We start from the raw sequence: 16,028 nt of genomic DNA, 5'->3' as shown, positions 1-16,028 counted from the left end.
TGGCAGGCCCCTGAGCGGATAGCATCAGAAATGAATTGGGAAGGGAAATAGCCGAGTCCCCTTATTAGGAAAGTTGACTTGAACAAGATGGTTATTTTCTGTTGTGGGAGTTGTAGTCCAGTCCTTCTGGAGACTGCCTGATCTAAATCACCACAAGGCCTTGTGTGTGTTTACTGCAGCTGGACAAAATGTTTGAGGGAGCGGTTTTCCCAGCACGCTCGGGAGAGTGAAATGTCTCGTTAATTTCAATTTAATTTTGCAGCTACTAAGATTGTTGGATGAGCAGGCACAAAAACAGTTGGGGAAGTGCCTGATGCAGGGGTGAAATCCAGCCGGTTCTATCCAGCTCGGGCGAACCCATAGCGGCAGCTGTGGGAGGCTCTGTCCACCCGCGCGAATGTCATGACATCACTTTTTTGTGACATTTTAAGCCTCTGCGCATGCGCAGAAGGCGAACCAGTAGGGAAGGTAAGTGAATTTCACCCCTGTCCTGAAGCCTGGAAAACAGAGTCCTTATCACTCAACAGGAGTGCTGATTTACCACCAGCTTATCAAGTACTTAGAAGGGGAAGGCTTGGCGTCAGAAGCAAACAACAGCCAGTGACTTAATACCCAGCCATCAATACATGCAACGTTATCCTGGAACACATATATAGAATAGAATAGAATAGAATTTTTTATTGGCCAAGTGTGATTGGACACACAAGGAATTTGTCGTGGTGCATAAGCTCTCAGTATACATAAAAGAAAAGATATGTTCATCAAGGTACAACATTTACAACACAAATGATGGTCAGTATATCAATATAAATCATAAGGATTGCCAGTAACAAAGTTACAGTCATACAGTCATAAAGTGGAAAGAGATTGGTGATGGGAACGATGAGAAGATTAATAGTAGTGCAGATTCAGTAAATAGTCTGACAGTGTTGAGGGAATTATTTGTTTAGCAGTGATGGCCTTCGGGAAAAAACTCTTCTTGTGTCTAGTTGTTCTGTTGTGCAGTGCTCTATAGCGTCGTTTTGAGGGTAGGAGTTGAAACAGTTTATGTCCAGGATGCAAGGGGTTTGTAAATATTTTCACGGCCCTCTTCTTGATTCATGCAGCATACAGGTCCTCAATGGAAGGCAGGTTGGTAGCAATTATTTTTTCTGCAGTTCTAATTATCCTCTAAAGTCTGTGTCTTTCTTGTTGGGTTGCAGAACCAAACCAGACAGTTATAGAGGTGCAAATGACAGACTCAATAATTCCTCTGTTGAACTGAATCAGCAGCTTCATTCATAACTGTCATTCATAACCTTCATTCGTAACTGTCTCACACATCAGGGGTCTATGGAGAGTCTCAATAATCCATGTCATGGTTGTGCCAAAGGTGGTTTTTTTCCCCCCAAAAGGCAACTGTTTTTTTTTCTTTGAAGATGTTTTGCTTCTCATCCAAGAAGCTTCTTCAGTTCTAACTGTGGTTTCCAGCGAGCCCAGGAGAAAGGCCCATATCATTGGCCTTGTGAATGTGTTGTTCACACTTTTATTCTACGTTCCAGCCATCTTTACAAAACACTTCCTATTCAGCCTCAGTGATGATAAGCAGACATATGAAAACGCAAAAAAAAAGAGAAGTTCTTTGATATGCGGTTATTGTTAGAACCCTAGACAAAAAATGAGTCTTTTTTTTTTAATGGGTTTTCAGAAGTTTCAGAGGCACCGGGTTGAAACACCGGTGGAATTCACTTGTCTTCACCCGTGTGCTCTATAGTTCAATTTGTGAAATAGCCGGATAGTTGGAAAGAAACTGTGTGTGTGTTGGGGAAGGGGAATGTTAGCCAAAACGTGTTGACATCTCTGAATAGATGTCCCAGCATCTATTCCCAGCATCATCAAAAGAGGTTGCGAAGCTCCACGCTGACATCTCCCAGGAGAACAATAGTTGCCATTGATGTGGACACAGTCAACAAATGCTTTTCGTTCCCCCCGCGGGACCGCACAAAGGCAGCCTTCTCACATGTGGGGACAAAGCCGCCATCTCTTGAGTCGGTGGGGTGAGGATGAGCCATCTCAGCTCACGTGGCTACGGAAACGGGCCCTACCTTGCCTTCCAATAGGGAAATGGGCCGAGCTCTAAAATGTACAACAATAAAGACTGGGCCAAGTAGCCGTGCCTGAAATTGCATTCTGCAACTTTTAATGGCATTATAATTCCTGCTTCCCCCACTTAGCGTGATCCATGATCCAGGTGGTAAACCTTTTGTAGTGATGAAACGATGCATGAAATAAAAGAATAGGCTCCCGATCAGAATCTTGATATGCAGAAACGGTCTCGAACGCTCTAAATAATTGGGGAGTTCCAAAGAAAGCTTTCATTGTTGTGTGTGTGTGTGGGGGGGAAACGCCGCTATAAAATTAGAGGTAGTCTCGACTTACGACCACAACAGAGCCCAACATTTCTGTTGTTAAGTGAGATATTTGTTCAGTGCGTTCGGCCCCATTTTTTGTTGTTGTTGTTTACATTTATACCCCGCCCTTCTCCGAAGACTCAGGGCGGCTTACAATGTATAAGGCAATAGTCTCATTCTATTTGTATATTTTTTACAAAGTCAACTTATTGCCCCCCCAACAATCTGGGTCCTCATTTTACCTACCTTATAAAGGGTTGAAGGCTGAGTCAACCTTGGGCCGGGCTTGAACCTGCAGTAATTGCAGGCTTTGTGTTCTAATAACAGGCTTCTCTATTGCCTGAGCTATCCCGGCCCCTTTTAAGGCGTGAAATCACGCAGGTGTTAAAATAAGTAACACAGTTGTTAAGTGAATTCTCCATTGACTTTGCTGGTCAGGTCACATGACCCCGGGACACTGCAACCATCAGAAATATGAATCCGTTGCCGAGCTGACATTGATCGCATGACCATGGGGATCATGCAACGGTCGTGTGAAAAATGGTCTATAATTCCCTTTTTTTCAGTGATGTTGTAACTAAACGGTTACTATATGAGTAACCGAGGACTATCTGTAGCTGTTCCTGGGATAGCATTCTGCAACTTAATGACATCATAATTCCCATTTCCCCTTAAACCATGTTATAAATCTGTAGATATGAAATGATGCAGGAAACAATGGAATTGGTTCCTGAACAGAATCTTGACATGCAGAAACGGCCTTGAATGCCCTATTATTATTATTATTATTATTATTATTATTATTATTATTATTATTATTATTATTATTATTATTATTATTATTATTATTAATTAGATGTTTATACCGCCCTTCTCCCGAAGGACTCAGGGTGGTTCACAACCAAAATAAAAACAATAGCAATGTACAATTAAAATAAACAATTAAAAAACTTATTATAAAATTGGCCAAAAATTTAAAACGTAGTAAAATCTAAAAACCCTTAAAATTCATCTAAAAATTTAAAATTTAAGCCAGCCCCGCGCAAGTAAATAAATACGTCTTCAGCTCGCGGCGAAAGGTCCGAAGGTCAGGCAATTGTCGCAAGCCAGGGGGAAGTTCGTTCCAGAGAGTAGGAGCCCCCACAGAGAAGGCTCTTCCCCTGGGGGCCGCCAGCCGACATTGCTTGGCGGACAGCACCCTGAGAAGTCCCTCTCTGTGTGAGCGTACGGGTTGGTGGGAGGCGTAAGGTAACAGGAGGCGGTCCCGTAAGTACCCAGGCCCTAAGCCATGGAGCGCTTTAAAGGTAGTAACCAAAACCTTAAAAGTGCACCCGAAAGACCACAGGCAGCCAGTGCAGCCTGCGCAGGAGTGGTGTTACACGGGAGCCGCGTGCAGCTCCCTCTATTACCCGCGCAGCTGCATTCTGGACTAACTGAAGCCTCCGAGTGCACTTCAAGGGGAGCCCCATGTAGAGAGCATGGCAACCTTGGCAACTTTAAGACTTGTGGACTTCAACTCCCAGAATTCCTCGAGCTGAAGTCCACAAATCTTAAAGTTGCCAGGGTTGGAGACCCCTGCTCTAGATCAGGGATGTCAAACTTGGTTTCATTAAGGGCCACATCAGGGTTGTGTTTGACCTGGAGGGAGGGCTGAGTGGGTGTGGCCAGGATGGATGTGGCCAGCTTGATGTCGCTTGTGTCTGGTGTCTGTAGTGGCCCAAGTGCCCTGCCAGTGAAAACAGGCTCCTGAGCTCTGTTTTCAGCCGCTGCAGCCTTCTGCCACCCTCTGCCAGTGAAAACGGAACTCCCCCCCTCCCCCTGAGCTCTGTTTTCACTGGCAGAGGGTGGCAGGAGGCTGTGATGGCTGAAAACAGAGCCTGGGAGCTGCCCCCTCTCCTGAGGTCCCGTTTTCGCTGGCAGAGTCACCGTGGACCGGTCCTTTGCTGTTTCTAGGGCGGCCCCACGAGCCAGATCTAAGCACCCTGTGGGCTGAATCCGGCCCCCAGGCCTTGAGTTTGACACACACACCCTCTAGATAATTGGGGTTTTCCAAAGAAACTTTTTCTTTTGGGGAAAAAATAGCGCTTCTAGGGCTATAAAATAACAACCACGCATAACATCCCTCTCTGTAAATACAATTGCGGTAGGAATATTGGATGGAACACCCTGTGCTTGCACTATTAATCTAGGCTGTGACCAGTGGTGGGATTCAAGTAATTCAACAACCGGTTCTCTGCCCTAATGATTTCTTCCAATGACCAGTTTGCCAAACTGCTCAGAAAGTTAACAACCGGTTCTCCCGAAGTGGTGCGAATTGGCTGAATCCCACTACTGGCTGCGACCTAACAGGAATATTTTATTGTTCTCTTCAAAACGTAATTGCATTCGGTACACTAATATTGAGTAAATCACAACAGGCCAAAGTCTGTTTCATAAACTATGTTGGCTGGAGTCTCGGGGGACATTAGCCAAAGCAAATTGGGATTTTGTGGGTACCAGGGTCAGCTAAGAGGGCTGCTGGGGTTTTGCTATCCCTTCGGTAAGCGCATTCCTAGTTTTTTTGGAAGTCATCTTCAGGCAGGAAGTGGCTTGTGGCATGCAGACGTGGTGCAGAATAAATCGCATCTGTAACCCACAAGCTACGTTCCAGATTTGCCTCTGGAAGAAAACTCAAGCCCACAGCTGGATGGCAGAAGGCAAGTCCTGGATTTTGCAGAGCCTCACTCAAGAGCCAAATTGGTCTACTGGTGATAGCACTAAATTAGAAACCAGGAGATGTGAGTTCTAGTCCCACTTTAGACACGAAACTCAGCTGGGTGATCTTGGGTTAGTCAGTCTCTCAGCCCAACTTATTTCACAGAGTTGTTGTGGGTACAACAGGAGGAGGAAGATGTACTGAGTATGTTTGCTGCCTTGAGTTGTAGGTGAGGGGTCTTTAGTGCTCTCTGAGCTTGGTTGTTTTCTTGCAGGCGTCTCATTGCGCAAACTAGGTAATAGCAGCAAGGATCGCCAATTTCAACCCTGAATGTTGTCTCTCATGAGTTTCATGTGTATTATGTATATATGAAACAGTGGTGGGATTAAAAATTTTTTTACTACTGGTTCTGTGGGTGTGGCTTGGGGGGCATGGCATGGCTTGGTGGATGTGGCTTGGTAGGTGTGGCAGAAGAAGAATACTGTAAAATCTCCATTCCCACCCCACTCCAGGGGAAGGATACTGTAAAATCTCCATTTCGTCCCCACTCCAGGGGAAGGTTACTGCAAAATCCCCATTTTCTCCTGATCAGCTGGGACTCAGGAGGCAGAGAATAGATGGGGGTGGGGCCAGTCACAATTTTTACTACCAGTTCTGCGAACTACTCAAAATTTCTGCTACCGGTTCTCCAGAACTGGTCAGAACTTGCTGAAACCCACCTCTGATATGAAAGAATCAATCAATCAAACCAATATAGGGGGTTGCCACAAAGAAGAGGGAAAGCACCTGAAGGCAGGAACAGAAGCAACAGATGGAAACTAATCAAGGAGAGAAGCAACCTAGAACTGAGGAGAGATTTCCTAACAGTGAGAACAATTAACCAGGGAAAACAATTTGCCTCCAGAAGTTATGAGTGCTGCAAGACTGGAAGTTTTTAAGAAGAGATTGGACAACCATTTGCCTGAAATGGTATAGGGTTTCCTGCCTGAGCACGGGGTTGGATTAGAACAGGGGTCTCCAACCTTGGCAACTTTAAGACTTGTGGACTTCAACTCCCAGAGATCCTCAGCCGAAGTCCACAAGTCTTAAAGTTGCCAAGGTTGGAGACCCCTGGATAGAAGACCTCCAAGGTCCCTTCCAACTGCTATTCTAATCAATCAATCAATCAATCAATCAATCAATCAGGATTCCTCTCCGGACAGGCCGAGCAAGTTTTAAAACGGGAACCAGGACATAAAACTTCGTACGCAGAATAACAAGAGTTGGAAGGGACCTGGGGAGGACTTCTAGTCCAACCCCCTCTGCTCAAGCAGGAGATTCTGAAATCGGGCTGGCTTGGCTGCGCTCCCTTAAACTCCCCAAGCTCCCACCGTCCCGCCGGGAGAGGGCGCGGCCGCAACGGGCAGGGGAAGCCGTTGCCTCGTCCTCACCTGCCGCCAGGTGGAAGCAGCCGCGGGACGGAGGACAGAGTCGGTCTCCTGGATGCTTCCCTCCTCCCCCGCGATCCGGGACGGGGCGGGGCGGGGCGGGCGAGGCAAAGACTCAGGCAACCAGGCTCGGGCTCACTCGGCGCTGCCGGCTTGGCTCTAAGCGGAGCGCTGGCTGGTTGGCTGGGAGGGACGCCGAAAGCTGCCTGCTCCCTGCAACCGACGTGGAGGCGGACGGACGGTCTCCGGCGCTGCCGTCTCCCCAGCTTGCAGCTCCCCCGGTCCGGCGTCTCCCCCTTTGGAGCTCAACCCGCGCGCCCTGCAAGCTCCGCGCTCTCCGCCTCTCCACCCCGCGGGCTCGGCGGCCATGGACAGCCGAGAGGACGGCCGCGCAGCTTTTGTCGAAGCCCGCCGGTGGGTCGAGGTAAGACGCCGGTGGGAAGGAACCAAGGAAGCGCTGGAGCCTAGCAGCGCAGCAACGGAGCTCCTGGAGGCTCTTAGGAGCTTCCCACTAGGCGGCTGTCGGAGGGAGGGGGATGCCGACCTCGGCGTGGCGCTGCCCTCCCCTCCCCTGGGACTTTTAAAGGCTTCTGCCCCACTTCGTAGGAGTCTTCTCGCTCTCTGCTCGCCTTCCCTCCTTCGTGCCTCCCCACCGCCCCCGTCGTTTTGCTGCCTCCTGCCCCGGAGTAACCTCCGAGTAGCTCAGTGCAAGCAGTTCAGGGTGCGGAAGGACGACGGAGGGGGTCCCGGGAGGAAAGCCGTCTCCTTGGGCGGGGGAAGTTTTCGCTTTGGGGGGTCCCTTGTTAAAAAGAGGGGTGAGCAGTGAGCTGCGCTCCCTGCCGGGAAAGCCTCTTGTTAGCCCCCGCTAAACTTCTGACTCGAGTCTGGGGGTACCCTAGTGAAAGAGATCAGGCAATGGGGATCAGAGAACTTTCTTTGTAGCCAGGAGCATCTTGTCACCCTGCGATGCCACAAAGCCTATATAATACCGAGGATGCTTAGGAGGAGGGTGGCATTTATGTGCCTCCAGAGCATTTGCTCCCAAAGGCTCAACTTTTCTCTTCTGAGCAATAAAGAGCCAGAGGGAAGGGAAAGGATGGGGCAGGACTGAAGGTAGCCGCCTTGAGGCTGTTTTAGCATGCAGGTCTTTTTTTTATTATTATTACTTTTTTCTAACATTACAAACAGAAAAGAAAATACATTATTCCACCCTTGTGCTATACATAAAAAAGGAAGATTTGGGTCTTCGGATATGTCCTCATGATTGCCAAAATCGCTTCTCGGCCTTTTGGCTAAGATCAAGTGTAGTATCTGTTCTTATCAGTTTAGCATGCAGGTCTTTTAAGCCCCTGCTCCAAAATCTACCCACCAAGGATATAAGTATGTATGTATGTATGTATGTATGTATGTTTGTTTGTATTTATTTATTTATAAATAAGATTTATTCCACCGCTCACTCCCTCTCTGTGTCTCTGAGTGACTTACAAACCATAAAAGTTTGTTTTTTTAAAAAAAAAAGTTTGTAAAAAACAATAGAAGTTGCGAATGCTCCAACACTGGAAGTTTTTAAGAAGAGGTTGGATAAGCATTTGTCTGAAGTGGCATAGGGTTTCCTGCCTAAGCAGGGGGTGGGACTAGAAGACCTCCAAGGTCCCTTCCAACTCTGTTATTCTAATTTCTAAAAAAAAAGCTCAATACCGGGAGTCCTCGGCTTACGACCGCGATTGAGCCCTGAAATTTCGGTTCTTTTAAGTGAGATGTGTGTGAAGTGAGTGCTTGGCCCCCGTTGTACCACCTTTCTTGCCTCTGTTGTTAAGCAAAACACTGCAGAGGTTACAATAGTAACGCAGCTGTGAAGTGAATCTGGCTTCTTTGCTTGTCAGGTCACATGACTCCGGGACCCTGCAACCATCATAAGTATGAGTCGGTTGTCAAGCATCCGAATTTACCGATCACGTCACCCTGGGGATGCTGTAGCGGTTCTATAAAATGCTGCAGTTGATTTGTTAAGTGGGTTTTGCCCCGTTTTACAACCTCTCTTGCCGCCGTGATGTCCACAGGGTCACGATGGGTCGGACACAACTTCGCAACTAACAACAACAGAGTTGGAAGGGACCTTGGAGGTCATCTAGTCCAACCCCCTGCTCACGCAGGAGTCCTGTACTAGTGTTGTGTCTGCGTCCCCCGAGCCGGGCCCCCTGCCAGAAAGTGACTTGGACAGTGAGGGGGAAGGGCCGTCAGGACTTACCTCAGGAGCACCGGCTTCCCTGGCTCAGCTCCAGGAGCCAGAGGCAGGCCAGGTGGAGGAGATAACAAGGCCTCCGTCCCCTGACTCTTCCCCCCCAGGCCACGCCTCCAGACCCAGCTGATGGCAATCAGGCCTGGCTGGACCCTAGGTTTCATAGGCAGGAGAGGCGGGAACAGCGGAGGCGGGGGTGGGGCAGGCCTAGGAGGTGCTGGGTCATGGAGCCACACCCCACAGGATATAAAGGCAGCAAGAGCTGCTGTGCCTCTTCGTAGCAGGCAAATCAACTGCTTAACTAAGAGCTGAAGTACTGTTTGTTCCTGGGTGACTCATCGGCATCAAGGGAGATAACAGAGACACTTGGCATGCGCTCGCTAGTTTGCTGCCAGAGCTGATAGTGCTGGCTAATTAAGCCATCGCTCGGAGGGAGGCGAGTGGGGACAGAACAACTAGGGATTCGAACCGCCAAATTTCTGACCTTTCTGATCGACAAGCTCAGTGTCTTAGCCACTGAGCCACCATGTCAGATTAATTTCACACCACAGGCCTTGCGGTCTTTGGGCTTGCTTTGAACGCGATGTCACCAGATTTCTCATCTCGTCTCGCTAAGCCTTGAACACGCAAACTTTGGAAGTTACAGGGTGCAGTTTTGTCAAAAAAAGAACAATAATAGATCTGAAGCTATTTTCTCTAGGGTTTTGTCAGAGAAGTGGATATTCTGGAATTTTAAGTGCCGCTCTTGTCCCTTAGCCTGTTTTGGCAAGCCGAGCTCTCAACGCAGAGACTTTGAAATAAAGTTTGTATTTATGGTCTCTTGTCTGGGAAGCGCAGATCCAGGCTTCCTATGTTGTTGCTGCCGCCGCCACAGGTGTGCTGGGAACCAGACTGCACCATTAAATTCTAATCACGGCCAGTATTTCCAAGAGGAAATGGCAGCTTCCTAGAGAATGTTTTGGCCTGAGGTGAAAACTTTCCTTGACAAGGGAAGGCATTTCCCAAGGCTGCTGAGAGGGGAAATCCCATCCTTCTACTCTTAAACTGCGTCTGGATTCCTGAGAGAGGCTTGCTGGGGCCAACTTTTCTTAAACGGCTCTCTTGTAATCTGAAGATCTGTTGGGACTGCAACTAACAGAATGTGGGAAACAGGACTGAATCTGAATCGAGCTGGGAGGGACCTTGGAGGTCTTTTAGTCCAACTCCCTGCTCAAACAGGAGACCCTGGGGCCTATTCCAGACAAGTGGCTCTCCAAACTTTTTTTAAAAGTCTCCAGTGATGGAGCCCCCACAACTTCTGAAGGCCAGCTCTTCCACTGGTTAATTGTTCTCACTGTGCAGGGGCCTCTGTGGCTCAGACTGCTAATGCAGTCTGTTATTAACAGCAGAACCTGCAATTACTGCAGGTTCTAGTCCCACCAGGCCCAAGGTTGACTCAGCCTTCCATCCTTTGTAAGGTAGGTAAAATGAGGACCCAGATTGTTGTGGGCAATAAGTTGACTTTGTATATAAATATACAAATAGAATGAAGACTATTGCTAAACACAGTGTAAGCCGCCCTGAGTCTTCGGAGAAGGGTGGGATATAAACGCAAATAAAAAAAAAAACTGTTAGGAAATTTCTCCTTAGTTCTAGGTTGCTTCATCCTTGATTAGTTACCATTCATTGTTTCTTGTTATGCCTTCAGATGCTTTGGAAAATAGATTGATCCCCCCCTCTTCTTTGCAGCAGCCGATGTCTGAACATGTAAAACAGCCACAACTTCTGAAGGCAAGCTTTTTTTGCTGGTTGTTTAATTATTCTCACTGTTAGTAATCAGAATAGAGCTGGAAGGGACCTTGGAGATCTTCTAGATCCCTTTGCTTAAGCAGGAGACCCTATACCATTTCAGGCAAGTGGCTATCCAGTCTCTCTTTTTTAAAAAATCTCCAGTGATGGAGCATCCACAACTTCCGAAGGCAAAACGTTCCCCTGGTTAATTGTCCTCACTGTTAGGAAGTTTCTCCTTAATTACTTACGGGACCGCCTGCTGTTACCTTTTGCCTCCCACCGACCCGTACGCTCACACAGAGAGGGACTTCTCAGGGTGCCGTCTGCCAAACAATGTCGGCTGGCGGCCCCCAGGGGAAGATCCTTCTCTGTGGGGGCTCCTACCCTCTGGAATGAACTTCCCCCTGGTTTACGCCAAATACCTGACCTTCGGACCTTTCGCCGTGAATTGAAAACACATCTATTTATTCGCGCGGGGCTGGCTTGAATTTTATTGGGTTTTTATTGGGTTTTAAATTTTTATTATGAATTTTAAATGGGTTTTTAGTTTTATATGTTTTAAAGTCTTAGGCTAATTGGTGTAATAAGTTTTTTAAATTGGGTTTTAATTGTATATTATATTGCTTGTTTTATTTTGGCTGTACACCACCCTGAGTCCTTCGGGAGAAGGGCGGTATAAAAATCGAATAAATAATAATAATAATAATAATAATAATTCCAGGTTGCTTCTCTCCTTGGTTAGTTTCCATCCATTGTTTCTTGTCTTGCCTTCTGGTGCTTTGGAAAATAAGTTGCCTTCCTCTTCTTTGTGGCAGCCCCTCAAATACTGGAACACCACTATCATCTCATCTCTGGTCCTTCTTTTCTCTATACTAGCCATACATCAAATCCTGCACCCATTCTTCATATATTTTAGTCTCCAAGCCTTTAATCATCTTAGTGATTGGGAGAAAGCTGAACTTCTCAAAGGGATAGCAGAGATGTTTGTTTTCCAAACAAGTGGCACAGAACATAGTGTCAGGTTCCATAAAGACTGGAAAAATAAACCTCAGTACACAAAAGCAGTAACCAAGTCTGTTTATCCTGATATCGGTACTAACTGACCACCTTAAATTGTTACAGAAAGGAACTTTTGTTGGAGCTGGTACTCCCCATCACCTTTTAATGATAAGGTTGATAAACTGCTTCAGTGCATGACCCTGACGTCATCTTGTTGTGACCCAGGCCCAAGTAGGTAGTAGGAAACTCAGTCAGTGTAAAAACAAACAAACGTTATTAGAACAGCTGAGAATTAACTCATTCTCAGCGTAGTCCAAACTAAATCAAAGCAAATTCCTCCCAACACAATTCCTCAGACTTATCACCAACCTTGGTCTAATCAGGCAAACTGCCAAAGGCCTTTCATGGCAAAAGTTCAGAAGTCACCGATACAAAAATAAATGCAAGAAGACGAAGCTATCAATGTTGCTTTCCGGCAAAGAGCCCAAACGGTGTTGCTGGTCTTTTAAGCCTTATGGGAGGGGCCAATCATCTCTTGGCCTTACTCCCCAGTTGTCCTCTTTGCTTGATCTGCTCTTGCCTTCTGGCAGCTCTTCTCATGCGTGCACTAGGAACAGGCTCCTTCTGTTCCTCTGCCTCACTATTTTCAGCCTCTGGAGGCTCCGGAATCCGCATCTCGCTCCCTGATGGCCCTGGCCCCACCTCTGCCTCCGACGCACAGCCCTCATCCATCCCTTCCCCAGCCTCCAGGACTGGCCCATGTTCTTCCTCAGCCTCATCTGTGTCTGACTCCATTGCCAGCTCCGCAGGTTGCTGGCGGACCACAACACATCTAGCATGCAGCTGGGAAGTCAAAGTGAATGGCATGCCTCGGGGCTGATGACCCAGGAGAGCAGACACACAGTAAGGGTCATCGGCAAAAGTGTGCTGCAGCGGAATGGCGATCCCCACATGAATGGCAGCCCCAAGTACCGTCGCAGAGCTGGGGCTGAAACATAGTTTCTCACAGTCGCTTCAGACTGACGCTTTTGTTAAGTCTAGCAGTTAAAAGTTACTGAAACTTTGGCCGCAGAAATCAGCCAGTAATGGAAATCAGCTAATTGGATGTCTCGGTATAAAACTCTTTCCTTGTTTTTCCTCTGATACAAACTTCTTTTCAATTTAAAGGATTAATTTATCCATCACGGCTAATGCCGCTTAATAGGCTTATTCTTGTTAAGTCTTTCCCCATCTTATAGAAGTCACCAGAGTGACTGCTGTGCCTTACGCCACTTTCTGCAGTTTTCTCCTTAAAGGAGAATATTTGCAGCTCAGGGTTGAAAATGATGGGTCCCTGGTCGTCTCTGAGCTTGATGGTTTTCTTGCGGACGTTTCTTTAACCAAACTAGGTAACATCATCAGCGCTAGCTAGTTTGGGTAATGAAACGCCTGCAGGAAAACAATCAAGCTCGAGAAATTTAAAAGGGGTCTAGATGAGGGAAGCAAATGAAACATAGAGATACTGATCGTCATCATCTTCTTTTAATGATCCCAGAATCCCTTGTGGGGTGGAGTCTGGGCAACTGAATAGAGCTAGCAGAGTTTTTTAATGGCCGGATGCCCTTCCTGTCACCGTTGCAGAGTTTTATTCAGCAGATATATTCTCATTGCACTCAGAGAGAGAAATATATGCCTCTACCCAGGATCGAGCTCACAGCCTCCTGATACTGATGCTAAGAAGGAAACAAGGCTCGTTCTCCCCTGAAAAACCCGGCTTGTAGGCAGAAAGATTCCCTTGATCTTGATTTGCTATGTATGAGTGGCAGCTGGACTGAGACCTGACCTTTGCACAATTGTGTCTCATGCACCAGCCATCACCTGGTTGATGGTTGAACTTGGCAGAGGTTGTCTGCCCCTTTCCTATATCGCTCCTTAAGATCTCCTTAAGATCTCCTGCGGGTTACTCCTCCTCCTACAACTAACACCATTTCATTGGGTTCACAACCCCTAGTGATCACAGAAAAGGAAGTGCAGGACCTATTTCACAGACAAAAGCCAGGAAAAGCTCCAGGCCCAGACAAGATAACTCCTTCTTGCTTAAAAGTCTGTGCTGACCAATTGGCCCCCATCTTCACCCATATTTTCAATAAATCACTAGAGATGTGTTATGTTCCTTCTTGCTTCAAACGCTCTACCATCATCCCAGTGCCGAAGAAGCCCACCATCAAGGAACTGAATGACTACAGACCAGTTGCTTTAACATCTGTAGTCATGAAAACCTTTGAAAGGCTAGTGCTTTCCTACTTGAAAACCATCACGGATCCGCTGTTAGACCCCTTGCAATTTGCATACCGAGCAAATAGATCAACAGATGATGCTGTTAATATGGCTCTGCACTACATCCTACAACATCTTGAGTCTCCAAAGACCTATGCAAGGGTCCTTTTTGTAGACTTTAGTTCAGCATTCAATACCATCATTCCAGACATTCTTCTAACTAAGCTAAACCAGCTACAGGTACCGGAACAGACTTGTAAGTGGATCACAAGCTTCCTAACAAACAGGAAGCAGCAGGTGAAGCTAAGCAAGATCACATCAAATACCTGTACAATTAGCACAGGGGCCCCCCAAGGCTGTGTGCTCTCCCCACTTCTCTTCTCTCTGTATACCAATGACTGCATCTCCAATGATCCATCTGTTAAGCTACTGAAGTTTGCAGATGACACAACAGTGATTGGTCTCATTCGAGACAATGACGAATCCGCATATAGACAAGAGGTCGAATGATTAGCCTTGTGGTGCAACCAAAACAATCTGGAACTGAACACACTCAAAACCGGAGAAATGGTGGTAGACTTTAGGGGGACCCTTCCATACTTCCACCTCTCACAATACTAGACAACACAGTATCAATAGTAGAAACCTTCAAATTTCTAGATTCTATCATATCGCAAGATCTAAAATGGACACCTAACATCAAAAACATCATTAAAAAAGGACAACAAAGAATGTTCTTTCTGCACCAACTCAGTAAGCTCAAACTGCCCAAGGAGCTACTGATTCAGTTCTACAGAGGAATTATTGAGTCTGTCATTTGCACCTCTATAACTGTCTGGTTTGGTTCTGCAACCCAACAAGAAAGACACAGACTTCAGAGGATAATTAGAACTGCAGAAAAAATAATTGCTACCAACCTGCCTTCCATTGAGGACCTGTATACTGCACGAATCAAGAAGAGGGCCGTGAAAATATTTACAGATCCCTCACATCCTGGACATAAACTGTTTCAACTCCTACCCTCAAAACGACACTATAGAGCACTGCACACCAGAACAACTAGACACAAGAACAGTTTCTTCCTGAAGGCCATCACTCTGCTAAACAAATAATTCCCTCAACACTGTCAAACTATTTACTGAATCTGCACTACTATTAATCGTCTCATAGTTCCCATCACCAATCTCTTTCCACTTATGACTGTATGACTATAACTTGTTGCTGGCAATCCTTATGATTTATATTGATATATTGACCATCAATTGTGTTGTAAATGTTGTACCTTGATGAACGTATCTTTTCTTTTATGTACACTGAGAGCATATGCACCAAGACAAATTCCTTGTGTGTCCAATCACACTTGGCCAATAAAATTCTATTCTATTCTATTCTATTATGTCTTCGGGGCTCTAACTGAAAAAAAGTGTCCAGAAGCTGAATGTAATGCAAAATTCAACTGCAAAGCAAGGGGCAGATATCTTACTTTAAAAAGTTGGCTCTGGGTGCCAGCTACTTAGCATTTAATTGCTCCAAGCCATTGTGGCTCAGTAGTTAGAATGCAGGTCGACTCTGCCCACTGCCAGAAGTTTGATCCTGACCAGCTCAAGTTTGATTCAGCTTTCCATCCTTCCGAGGTCAGTAAAATGAGGACCCAGATTGTTGGGGGGAGTATGCTGGAAGGATGGAAGGCTGAGTCAATCTTGAGCCGGTCAGGGTCGAACTCCTGGCTGTGTGCAGAGTTAGCTTGCAATACTGAATTCTAACCGCTGCCCCACCACGACTAAGGAGTTGGACACCTAAATACTCCTGGGCACTAGTATTACACAGTTCAATACTGTGTGACAGAGAGACAATTTGTTAATTAAAGGGCATTGATTAAATAATAGGGAAAATACAAGGCCATTTGGAATGGGTCGTGGTGGCTTGATGGTTAGAATGCAGAGTTGCTGGCTGACTCTTCCCACGGCCAGGAGTTCGATCCTGACCGACTCAAGGTTGACTTCCATCCTTCCGAGGTGGGTACAATGAGGCCTTAGATTGTTGGGGGCAATATGCTGATTCTGTAAACCGCTTAGAGAGGGGCTGTAAAGCACTGTGAAGCGGTATATAAGTCTAAGTGCTGTTGCTATTGATGTTGGTCGTGGTTTTCTACATGGTTTGCAAATTGGTGCCCTGAAAGAGTGGCTACCTGGTTAGGAACCGGTCTGACTGCAAAAGATCTTCCCACCTCCAACAGAACCCTGGTTTTCTGG

At 46.6% G+C, this 16,028-nt stretch overlaps 1 protein-coding gene and 1 pseudogene across 5 annotated transcripts in view; both read left to right on the top strand.

Annotated features, from left to right (window-relative positions):
- Nucleotides 1–6,635: 6,635 nt before the first annotated feature.
- Nucleotides 6,636–16,028, top strand: part of LMO7 (LIM domain 7) — a 193,121-nt gene continuing 183,728 nt past the window's right edge. For 2 of the 5 annotated variants that reach the window (XM_058186709.1, XM_058186707.1), the window contains exon 1: nt 6,636–6,936. In XM_058186709.1, the coding sequence (XP_058042692.1) occupies nt 6,880–6,936 (57 nt within the window). In that variant the 5' untranslated portion in view covers nt 6,636–6,879. The remainder of the gene's footprint in view (nt 6,937–16,028) is intronic. The other 3 variants (XM_058186711.1, XM_058186710.1, XM_058186708.1) reach the window with 2 other exon arrangements.
- On the top strand, nt 7,785–7,999 carry LOC131200330 (U2 spliceosomal RNA; annotated as a pseudogene).

The sequence above is a fragment of the Ahaetulla prasina genome, chromosome 5 (genome assembly GCF_028640845.1).
Source record: "Ahaetulla prasina isolate Xishuangbanna chromosome 5, ASM2864084v1, whole genome shotgun sequence".
Taxonomy (NCBI): Eukaryota; Metazoa; Chordata; class Lepidosauria; order Squamata; family Colubridae; genus Ahaetulla; species Ahaetulla prasina.
This window is presented reverse-complemented; position numbering and strand designations above follow the sequence as displayed.